The sequence below is a fragment of the Mauremys reevesii genome, linkage group 22 (genome assembly GCF_016161935.1).
Source record: "Mauremys reevesii isolate NIE-2019 linkage group 22, ASM1616193v1, whole genome shotgun sequence".
In the NCBI taxonomy this organism is placed as follows: Eukaryota; Metazoa; Chordata; order Testudines; family Geoemydidae; genus Mauremys; species Mauremys reevesii.
In genome coordinates, this window is record NC_052644.1 from 8,890,966 (window position 1) to 8,903,289 (window position 12,324).

General features: G+C 50.2%; 1 protein-coding gene across 1 annotated transcript in view; it reads left to right on the forward strand.

The window, feature by feature from the left end:
- The window catches only part of LOC120388133, a 736,578-nt gene that overhangs the window by 521,136 nt on the left and 203,118 nt on the right, over positions 1 to 12,324 (forward strand). Inside the window, 2 exon segments of the mRNA XM_039509761.1 lie at positions 1,392 to 1,721; positions 9,716 to 10,045. Of these exon segments, the coding sequence (XP_039365695.1) occupies positions 1,392 to 1,721; positions 9,716 to 10,045 (660 nt within the window).

A 12,324-nucleotide genomic window follows, 5' to 3' on the forward strand; every position in this document is an offset into this window, starting at 1 on the left:
TACCTGGCAAAGTGTAAATGCTCTTCCATCTGGTCTCTGCAGAGTGGCACCAAAACGCAGCTAGCGCCAATTCCCCTTGATTTGGAATACCTCTTATACCTCCAGCAGCAGGGGTTGGCAATATCATCTCTCAGGGCACACCTGGCTGCCAGGGGCAGCGGGTAGGTCAGTCTTTGGCAATCCCATGGTGGGCTGGTTTCTCAAGGGCTTGGACAAACTTTATCCCCAGTACGATGGCCCGTTCCCCATTGGGACCTCAACCTGGTCCTGTCCATGCTCATGGGGCCCCCTTTCGAGCCCATGGCGACCTGCCCCCTGTCCTACCTTTCCTGGAAGGTGGCCTTTCTGGTGGCCATAACCTCGGCCAGAACGGTTTCCCAGCTCAGAGCTCTGACTTCCGAGCTCTCCTATATGGTCTTAAATAAAGACAAGGTGCAGCTACGCCCACACCCCGCGTTTCTGCCAAAGGTAGACTCCCAGTTTCATATGAACCAGGACATATTTTTTACCTGTGTTCTTTCCTAAGTCACATGCCAGTAACGAGAACATATGTTCCATTACTTGGACATCAGGCGTGCCCTAGCATTCTATACTGAGCGCACAAAGCCATTTCGTAAGTCACCACAGCTCTTTATTGCAATCGCAGAAAGGCTGAAGGGGCTTCCGATCTCGCCCCAGCGCATTTCATCGTGGATCACGTCCTGTATCAGGACTTGCTACGACCTGGCTAAAATTCCAGCCCCTTTGCTTACGGTGCACTGCACAAGAGCGCAGGCGTCGTCCGCAGCATTCCTGGCGCAGATCCCTATCCAGGAAATATGCAAGGCAGCAACGTGGTCCCCTATCCACAGCTTCACGTCACACTACGCCATTACCCAGCAGGCAAGGGACGATACAGCCTTTGGCAGGACAATCCCTGCATTCCTCAACCAGGTGAACTCTGACCCCACCCCCAGGGAAACTGCTTGGGAGTCACCTATTGGAATGCACATGAGCAATCACTCGAAGAAGAACAGCGGTTACCTACCTCTCGTAACTGTTGTTCTTCGAGGTGTGTTGCTCATGTCCATTCCAAATGCCACTTGCCTCCCCTTTGTCAGAGTATTCCGGCAGGAAGGAACTGAGCAGGCAGCGGGTTGGCAGTGACCGATATACACTGTCATGAAGGTGCCACTCCAGGGGTCTCCACAGTCGACACGACATGTACCGCTAGGGAAAAAACCTTCCAACTATTGTGCACGCAGCGCGTGCACACGTATTGGAATGGACATGAGCAACACATCTCAAAGAACAACAGTTGCGAGAGGTAGGTAACCGTGTTTTCCACAGCATCGCTAGTGATCGGATGCACAGGAACCACCCTGAGTGTTTATTCCCTTGGGTGTTTGCAGACGCTGGCATCTCAGAAGTGGCTCAGCTCCGACTGGTGAACGGCCCGAGTCGCTGCGCTGGGAGGGTTGAGGTGCTTCACAACCAGAAGTGGGGAACCATGTGTGATGACGACTGGGAGTTACAGGATGCCGGAGTCGTGTGCAGGCAGCTGGGCTGTGGGACGGCGTTATCAGCCCCAGGAGGGGCTCGATTTGGGCAAGGATCTGACCGTATCTGGCTGGATGACGTCAACTGCACAGGGACAGAAGTTGCCCTCTCCGATTGCAGGGCTAGGCCTTGGGGAGAGAATAATTGTACCCACGGAAAAGATGCCAGTGTTGTGTGCTCAGGTAACCTTCATCTACCTCCCTGCCTGTTGTAGGTAGGAGGGTGGGAAGCTCATTAGCGGGCCTTGTCCCCTCACAGCCAGTGCTGACTCCAGTATAGTGGTTGGGGTCTGTGCTTCAGGGAGCAATATGACGGTTCCAGTAGGGAGCCCTCTCCTCTCAGTCTTTGCTGACCCTTATTGCCCTGTGCGGTTCTATGGGCCTGTGCTTCAGGGAGCAGTGTGAGGGCTCAGTAGGGGACACTCATGCTCTCCCCTTGATGTCAGTGCTGGCCCAGTGCCCTTGTGGGCTGCTAGGGGGCCTGTACTGCAGGTAGAGGGGTGTCAGTAGGGGGCGCTCTCCGTTTGTAGTTGTGCTGGCCCTAATGCCCCAGTGCAGTGCCATGGGCCCCTAGCATGTGGAAGTCTTGTCTGTGCCCACTGGGGGGCAGCTCCCTGACTCCCTCGGCCAGAGGCCACACAAGCCGTGCCCTCTAGGCCTTGGGGAGGGGGGTGACCTTTTTCCAGACTGGCAATAGGCACAATTCACCCCTCCGAGCTCATATCTTTCCTGGACCACAGCCCAGGCTCCATCGCCCTCCGAGCGTGCCCCTGTACCACCCAGTCCCCGTCTTGCTGGGCATTCACAGCAGTCACAGATCATAGAATCATAGAATATTAGGGTTGGAAGGGAACTCAGGAGTTCATCTAGTCCAACCCCCTGCTCAAAGCACTGCTGCTCCCAAAGGACAACAATCCCAAAGTGACCAGCTCCACCTCCCATCTCTGCTCCAGTCAGCACACAGCTCTAGATCCCTTCATAGTCACACCAAGGACAAGTGATTGCACAGAGTGTAGAGATTCAAGGGGTAGCAAGGAGAAGGGTTGGAAAGAAATCATTCCATGCCCAATAAAATCATACCACGCTGACTAGAGCCTAGACTTATTGAACCAGATACTTTTCTGTCTGGTAGAGCAACGCTCACCCCACAGTCCTTCCACGGTTTTACTCCAGGCTTAACTGTGATCTCCTGTTCCTGAGACAAATGCTGTCAGCTGCCTCCTGGGTGAAAGGGAAAGCTTGTCCCCTTCTCCTCTTTCTTTGTGGGTACAGACCATTGTCTCTTTCAGAGGAGGTCTCTCTTCAGAGACTTGTGCTGAGATTCCTTTATCTTTGTAAATTTTGAGGGACACACTGGGCCCAGACAGTGAATATAGCCTGTCTCCATGGCTGTGCTTTGTTCTATGTGCTGATTGGCCCAAGCAAAGGGATTGCCATGGCGCAGGCGACAAGCTTCACTTCCACATTTCTGGAGCGTCATATGGTACATTTTACATCACATGCCACCTTTGGTGAGCTATTGTGCATATAGGCTCATAGACTCATAGACTTTAATGTCAGAGGGGGCCATTATGATTATCTAGTCTGACTGCCTGCACAACGTAGGCCACAGAATTTCACTCACCCACTCCTAGAACAAACCCCTGACCTATGTCTAAGCTATTGAAGTCCTCAACTTGTGGTTTAAAGATTCAAGGTGCAGAGAATCCTCCAGCAAGTGACCTGTGCCCCACACTGCAGAGGAAGGCGAAAACCTCCAGGGCCTCTGCCAATCTGCCCTGGAGGAAAATTCATTCTCGACCCCATATATGGCGATCAGCTAAACCCTGAGCATGTGGGCAAGACTCACCAGCCAGACACCCAGGAAAGAATTCTCTGTAGTAACTCAGATCCCACCCTATCTAGTGTCCCATCGTAGGCCATTGGGCATATTTGCCGCTAATAGTCAAAGATCAATTAATTGCCCAAATTAGGCTATCCCATCATACCATCCCCTCCATAAACTTATCAAGCTTAGTCTTGAAGCCAGATATGTCTTTTGCCCCCACTGCTCCTCTTGGAAGGCTGTTCCAGAACTTCACTCCTCTGATGGTTAGAAACCTTCGTCTAATTTCAAGTCTAAACTTCCTGATAGCCTGTTTATATCCATTTGTTCTTGTATCCACATTGGTACTGAGCTTAAATAATTCCTCTCCCTCCCTGGTATTTATCCCTCTGATATATTTATAGAAAGCAATCATATCTCCCCTCAGCCTTCTTTTGGTTAGGCTAAACAAGCCACGCTCTTTGAGTCTCCTTTCATAAGACAGGTTTTCCATTCCTCGGATCATCGTAGTAGCCCTTCTCTGTACCTGTTCCAGTTTGAATTCATCCTTCTTAAACATGGGAGACCAGAACTGCAAACAATATTCAAGATGAGGTCTCACCAGTGCCTTGTATAATGGTACTAACACCTCCTTATCACTACTGGAAATACTTCTCCTGATGCATCCCAAGACAGCATTAGATTTTTCACAGTTATATCACATTAACGGCTCATAGTCATCCTGTGATCAACCAATACTCTGAGGTCCTTCTCATCCTCTGTTACTTCCAACTGATGCGTCCCCAATTTATAACAAAAATTCCTGTTGTTAATCTCTAAATGCATAACCTTGCACTTTTCACTATTATATTTCATCCTATTACTATTACTCCAGTTTACAAGGTCATCCAGATCTTCCTGTATGATATCCCAGTCCCTCTCTGTATTGGCAATACCTCCCAGCTTCGTGTCATCCGCAAACTTTATTAGCACATTCCCACTTTTTGTGACCCAAGGTCAGTAATAAAAAGATTAAATAAGATTGGTCCCAAAATTGATCCCTGAGGAACTCCACTAGTAACCTCCCTCCAGCCCAACAGTTCACCTTTCAGGAAGACCCATTGTAGTCTCCCTTTAACCAGTTCCTTATCCACCTTTCCATTTTCATATTGATCCTCATCTTTTCCAATTTAGCTAATAATTCCCCATGTGGAACCATATCAAATGCCTTACTGAAATCGAGGTAAAGTTGATCCGCTGCATTTCCTTTGTCTAAAAAATCTGTTACACTCTCAAGGAAGGAGATCAGGTTGGTTTGGCACGATCTACCTTTTGTAAAACCATGTTGTATTTCATCCCAATTACCATTGACCTCAAAGTCCTTAACTACTTTCTCCTTCAATTTTTTTTCCAAGACCTTGCATACTACAGATGTCAAACTAACAGCCTTGTAGTTACCCAGATCACGTTTTTTTTCTTTTCTTAAAGATAGGAACTATGTTAGCAATTCTCCAGTCATACGGTACAATCCCTGAGTTTACAGATTCTTTAAAAATTCTTGCTAATGGGCTTTCAATTTCATGTGCCAGTTCCTTTAATATTCTTGGATGAAGATTATCTGGGCCCCCCCGATTTAGTCCCATGAAGCTGTTCAAGTTTGGCTTCTACCTTGGATGTGGTAATATCTACCTCCATATCCTCATTCCCATTTGTCATCCTACCATTATCCCTAAGCTCCTCATTAGCCTCATTAAAGACTGAGGCAAAGTATTTGTTTCGATATTGGACCATGCCTAATTATCCTTAGCCTGTACTCCATCGTCAGTGCTTAGCAGTCCCACTTCTTCTTTCTTTGTTTTCTTCTTATTTATCTGGCTATAGAACATTTTACTGTTGGTTTTAATTCCCTTTGCAAGGTCCAACTCTACATGGCTTATGGCCTCTCTCACTTTATCCCTAGATGTTCTGACCTCAATAAGGTAGCTTTCCTTGTGAATCCCTGCCATCTTTCACTCCTTGTAGGTTTTCTGCTTTTTCTTAATCATCTCTCTGAGATGCTTGCTCATCCAGCTTGGTCTACAACTCCTGCCTATGATTTCCCCCCCGTTTTTTGGAATTCAGGCTTCTGATAGTTTCTGCAACCTTGACTTGAAGTAATTCCAGGCCTCCTCCACCTTTAGATCCACAAGTTCTTCAGTCCAATTCATTTCCCTAACTAATTTCCTTAATTTTTTTAAGTGAGCTCTTTTGAAATCAAAAGACCTAGTCACAGATCTATTTTTGTTTATCCTTCCATTTAGTTTGAACTGAATTAGCTCACGATCGCTCAAACCAAGGTTGTCCCCTACAGCCATTTGTTCTATGAGGACCTCACTACTCAGCAAAACCAAATCTAAAATGGCATCCCCTCTTGTTGGTTCAGCAACTACTTGGTGAAGGAATCCATCAGCTATCACATCCAGGAAAATCTGAGCCCTATTATTATTACTAGCACTTGTCCTCCAGTCTATATCTGGAAAGTTAAAGTCTCCCATGATCACAAAATTCCCATTAGTATTTACTACACTGAAAACATTAAAGAGGTCTCTATCCAAATTGAAATCAGATCCTTGTGGTCTATAGCACACCCCAAGCACCATCCCAGAAAAGCTCTAGTAGCTTTCTTCTCCAATGTGATTTCTGCCCAGACAGACTCTGACTTATCCATTCCATCCCTTCTTATTTCTTTACAGTCTACCTCACAATTGATATAAAATGCTACTCCACTACCTTTGCCTTTATTTCTGTCTTTTTTAAACAGCACATATCCTTCAATACCCGTACTCCAGTCATGATCTACTATTCCACCATGTTTCTGTTATCCCTATAATATCTGGTTTCACTTCCTACACCAATAGCTCTAATTCCTCCATTTTGTTACCTAGGCTTTTCGCATTAGTGTACAAACATCTTAATTTTTGCTATTTGGCTTCTCTCACATTCTTTACCTGATTAGGCATAGACATTGTACCGCCAGTAACACCTATTAGACTGGTATCTACACTACCCTTCCTCCTTAGGTCCATTCTCCTACCCATGGCTGTATCCTTTCTTACTTCATTTTCTTCCCTCTCAATGTTGAAATCTGGCATGGAGATTACCTGGACATCTCCCAACCATCTCTCCCAAATTCCTAGTTTAAATCTCTTAATCAGTTGTGCCAGCCTCCATCCTAGAAGTCTATTTCCTGCCCTACTCAGGTGAAGTCCATCCTGAGAGAACAGTCCTCTGTCCATGAATCATTCCTAGTGGCCATACATCTGAAAGCCCTCCTTATAGCACTACTGCCTGAGCCATCTTTTGATCATCATAATCTTCTCACACCTTTGTTGCCCTTCTCTAGGAATAGGCAGAATCCCACTGAAGATCACCTGAGCCTCGATTTCCTTAAGCGTCTTCCCCAGTCTCCCTTGATACGTTCCAGTGAGAATCTAGCAGTATCATTTGTTCCTGCTCCTGTTAGCGTCAGGTCCACATCCCAGAACTTAGCACCCGGCAGACAGTTCACCCTTCCATTCTCTGGATCATCTCTGGTTACAGGCTCTCTTTTCTTCTCGGTAAGGAGTCCCCAATCATGTAGACCTGCCTTTTCCTAGTGATGATGCGATTCTCCAGTCTATCCCCTATTCCCTCTGGCTGCAAGTACTCTCAATTCCTATTGTCCCTTGCAATCCTCTGCAATCCATCCTGGATCCTCCTGGGGCTCATATTTGGTGTCGTTATCTCCATTGACTCTTCCTATAGCACTAGCTGCTCTTCTCTTCTTCCTTGTCCTCTCACCTTCAGTGACCACCAGTTGTGCCTCTTCTTCATTTTCCAACTCCGCAAACCTGTTCCTAAGCTCTATTTGTCCTTCACTAACCCGTCTTTTCCTCTGCCTGGTTCTCTTAGTCACATGCTTCCATTATCCACTTTCCTCACCCAGCAGTCTCCTTTCAGAGTTTTTTGGTCCTGTTTCCATCTGCAAGTCTGAGCTTTTCCCTTCAGCCTCAACATGTCTTTCCGCCATCATCCGCTCGAAGCCCCTTCTAAACTCCTCCAGAGTTTCCACCTGCACCTCCAATCCTCAGATCTTTTCTTCCAGCAGCTCTATCAGGTGGCAATTCATGCAGACAAAACTGTTTTCAGGTACCCCCTGCAGGATCATGTACATGCCACATCTTCCATATCCAGTTATCTTCACTGTGTCTTCCACTGCTTGGGTCACTACCACTGCTAACTCTGTATCTGTTGTAGCCTTCTCTCCTAAGTCCTGTTAGTACGGGAAACACAGACAAAACCAAAACACCACCACCCACAGCAAAACAAATCTCCATCAAGCACAAAAACACTGCCAGACCACCACACACTCCCTTCACTACCCTGTTAGGGGGAGAGCACCTGGCTGATCTGCTGTCTCAGTGCTTGCTCTGGTGGCAGCTCTTCTGCCAGCCACTCAGCCCCCTGCTCACCCTCACCTTCTGCTGCCCCCGGCCTCTCTACTGTGACCTCTGCAGGTCGCTCTCTTGAGTCTCCACCCAGCTCTCAGTGACAGTCAGCTCCTAGTGGGGAAACCTCAGTGCTGAAGCAGGCTGGGCAGAAACACTGTCTCTCAGCAGGTGGTTTCAGCTCTAGTGATCACTGAAACCAAAAACACTCCTAATGGAGCCTTCATTAACTCTATCTTAGAAGAGTGGTGAGAGGCAAATTAAACAATGTCTAAACCCCTTACACAGAGCCCACACCCCTCAGCAGGAACACCCATCTCCACCCCATCTCACTCTTGATAGGGGTCTGGTGTCTGAGCCCCTGGTTAGTGAGTTCAGTTCAGCTGTGGGTGACCCCCTCAGTCAGGGCAGGCTAAGCACAGTTCTGCTGCCCTTTACTCAGACAATCAGGACAACAACATTTCACTACCCTGCATTCAGTTACTACAGTGATTTGTAACCCAGCACCAGCCAACACAGCTCTGTTTACTGGATACCTAGGCAGAGTGGGTGTGTTCTTGTAAACACAGTCTGGTCCTGAAGCCTTTTCCCCTCCCCAGCTCATCCCTACCTGTCAGGGGAGAGCTCATTCCCACGTTGCTCACCTCTAGCTTGTTCAGCCATCTGACTGTGCATCCTCAAGGTCCAGTCTTCTAACTGAGCTCTGCTCCACCACATGTGACTGTCTGTATTGCTGCCCCACAAGCACACTGAGAAGATCAGGCTAAGCCACGTTTCTGCATTGCAGCAGTGCCTCCGGCCAGTCCAGTCAGGGGCCCATTAAGCCTAGTCTAGGATCTGCGTCCCAGGTTGTAAATGGGCACATACACGTTAAGGTTTCTGAAAATCCATCAGCACGGCAGTCTCTCTATCCCAGAGCTACTGCCCCTCTGTGAGGAGACAGCTGTCAGCCCAGCTCTGCCATCATTCATCTGAGACTGGTACTGGGCTGGCAGCACTAGACATGAGGGCAGCAATGGCTGCCACAAAACGATGTTGCCAGGTCATCTGTGGCAAGTCTGCAGGAACCGCAGGGGCAGGTGTTTGCTTCAGGAGGGGGCCGGGCTAGCTCACAGGGGGGGAGGGATAGCTCAGTGGTTTGAGCATTGGCCTGCTAAACCCAGGGTTGTGAGTTTAATCCTTGAGAAGGCCACCCAGGAATCTGGGGCAAAAATTGGTCCTGCTACTGAAGGCAGGGGTCTGGACTCAATGACCTTTCAAGGTCCCTTCCAGTTCTAGGAGATTGGTATATCTCCAATTATTACCTATTACCTAAGTGTGCATTGCCTCTGCAGTGGTCAGAACCATTGTCAGCCTGGTGTGCAGCAGGTTCCTGCCAGGCGTCCCTGCGCTCCAGGCAGTTCTAAGGGGGATAGACTCTGGGTGACATTTTCAGGGAGCTATGGAGCCAACACATGTAAATTCAATGCTGATGTCAGGCTAAGGCAACCAGTAATGACACAGGTGACTATGTTCAGCTGCCAATCACCAAGATGCTTATGCCAGCGTCTCTATCGCACTGGAGCAAATATCAGTGACAGGAATGAGAGTGTAAATCTGCTCCCCAGGAGGTTCCTGCCAGCAGTGCACGGGGGGGTGGTGATCTCTTTAATTAAGTGCTCTAGTGGGAGCAGTAGGTCAGACTACAGTCCAGTCTGCCTAATTAGATGACAGCCTAGCTAGATGAGAGCTGGCTGGGAGGGGAGTGGACAAACTTCAACATTGCCCAAGTGATTAGCCTGGTCAGTGGTGGGGAGCCCTTGACAGGCAGTTCCTGTGTTCAGAGACTGGTCAGATTTGTGTGCAGCGACACGAGAGATGAGATGCACAGGAACCTCCCTGGGTGTTTCTTGTTTGGGTGTTTGCAGACGCTGGCATCTCAGAAGTGGCTCAGATCCGACTGGTGAACAGCAGGAGTCACTGCGCTGGGAGAGTCGAGGTGCTCCACAATGAGCAGTGGGGAACCGTGTGTGATGACAGCTGGGACTTACAGGATGCCAGAGTTGTGTGCAGGCAGCTGGGCTGTGGGACGGCATTATCAGCCCCAGGAGCGGCTCGGTTTGGGCAAGGATCTGATCGTATCTGGCTGGAAAACGTGAACTGCACAGGGACAGAAGTTGCCCTCTCCGATTGCAGGGCTCGGCCTTGGGGAGACAATAACTGTACTCACAGAGAAGATGCCGGTGTTGTGTGCTCAGGTAATTTGCATCCATCACGTCACTGGGTGGTGCAGGGATCGAGCTGGGAAGGTTTCAGCACAGACCCAGCTCTCCTGTCTGAGTCAGCACTGACCCCAGTGCCCCAGCATGGGGCTAAGGGCCTGTACTGCAGGTAGGGGGGTGTCAGTTTGGGGCACTGTCCATTTGCAGTTGTGCTGGCTCTAATGCCCCAGTGCAGTGCCATGGGCCCCTAGCATGAGGAACCCTTGTCTGTGCCTCCTGGGGCACAGCTCCCCAACTCTCTCAGCCACAGGCCACATAAGCCGTTCCCTCTAGGCCTTGTGGAGGCGGGTGATCGCTAATGAGGTTGGCAATATGCACGTCACCCCTCAGCCCTCCTGGAGCACCCAGTCCCTGTCTCACTGTGCATTCATAGCAGTCACAGATCTGCTGCTCCCAAAGGAACAGGGTCCCAAGGTGACCAGCTCCACCTCCCATCTCTGCTCCAGTCAACACACAGCTCTAGATCCCTTCATAGTCACACCAAGGACAAGCGATTTCACAGAGTGTAGAGATCTGGGACTTACAGGATGCCAGAGTTGTATGCAGGCAGCTGGGCTGTGGGACAGTGTTATCAGCCCCAGGAGCGGCTCGATTTGGGCAAGGATCTGATCGTATTTGGCTGGATGACGTGAACTGTAGCAGGTGATTTCAGCTCTAGTAATCACTTAAACCAAAAAGACTCCTAATGGAGCCTTATTTACAGGGCCGGTGCAAGGATGTTTCGCGTCCTAGGCGAAACTTCCACCTTGCACCCTCCTCCTCCCCCCGCGCCCCCACCCTGAGTCGCCCCCCCACCCCACGGCAGCTCCCGCCTCCGCCCTGAGGCGCCCACCCTGTGGCAGCTCCCCACCCCGTCCCTCCGCCCTGAGGCACCTCCCCTCCCCCCTGCCCAGCTCAACCCTCCCCCGCCTCCTCCCCGAGCACGCCATGACTGCTTCACTTCTCCTGCGTACCAGGCTTGTGGTGCCTAAGCTGATTGGTGCCGCAAGCCTGGGAGGCGGGAGAAGTGAAGCAGCTCAACCTGCCTCGCCTCCTCCCTGAGCACGCCGTGGCTGCTTCACTTCTCCCACCTACCAGGCTTGCGGCGCCTAACCCACAGCATGCTCGGGGAGGAGGTGGGGCAGGGGTGAGCTGGGGCGGGGAGTTCCCCTGCATGCTGCCCCTCCCCGCCTTACTTGCTGCAGGCGGCCCTCCCCGAGCTCCCCTGCCCCAGCTCCCTCTGCCTAAATGCCAGCGGAGACCAGGGCAGCCAAAGAGCCGGCCACCACGGTTGCTGCCGAAGAAAATGGCGCCTCCCAAATCCCAGCACACTAGGCAATCGCCTAGGTTGCCTAAATGATTGCACCGGCCCTGCTTATTTAACTTAATTAACTTTGTAGAATGGTGAGGGGCAGATTAAACCATGCCTAAACCTCTTACACAGAGCCCACACCCCTCAGCAGGAACACCCATCTCCACCCCCTCTCAGTCTTGATAGGGGTCTGGTGTCTGTGTAACCCTTCTACCCGTCAGAGCTGGCAGTAACAAGGGCAGTATCTAGGGGTTCCGTTTCAATAACACAACACAAAACCGGCTCGAGCCCCAACCCAGTGGCCTGAGACAATTACATACCACTCCCTGGGCGCCTCTAAGGGTATGTCTACACTACAAGAGTAGTTCGATTTAACTTAGGTCCAATTTGTGGATTCGACCTTATGAATTTGAATTTGTGTAACCACACTAAGGACAATAATTCGACTTTGTGAGTCCACACTAACGGGGCAAGCGTCGACATTGGAAGCGGTGCATTCTGGGCAGCTATCCCACAGTTCCCGCAGTCCCCGCTTCCCATTGGAATGCTGGGTAGAGCCCCCAATGCCTGCTAGGGGAAAAATGTGTCGAGGGTGGTTTTGGGTAACTGTTGTCATTCAACCGTCACTCCCGCCCTCTCTCCCTGAAAGCGCCGGCGGGAAATCTGTTACCGCACTTTTCTGGTCAGTGACAGCGCGGACGCCACAGCACTGCCAACATGGAGCCCGCTGCGATCATCGCTGCACTTATGGCCGTTGTCAACTCCTCGCACCTTATCGTCCACCTCTTCCACAGTCAGCTGCTGAGAAATCGGGCGAGGAGGCTTTGGCAGCACGGTGAGGACATGAAGTGTCAGAGTGGCACAGACCTCTCACAAAGCACAGGATCCCGCGCCGCAGAGATCATGGTGGCAATGGGTCACATTCATGCTATGGGACGGCGATTCTGGGCCCGGGAAACAAGCA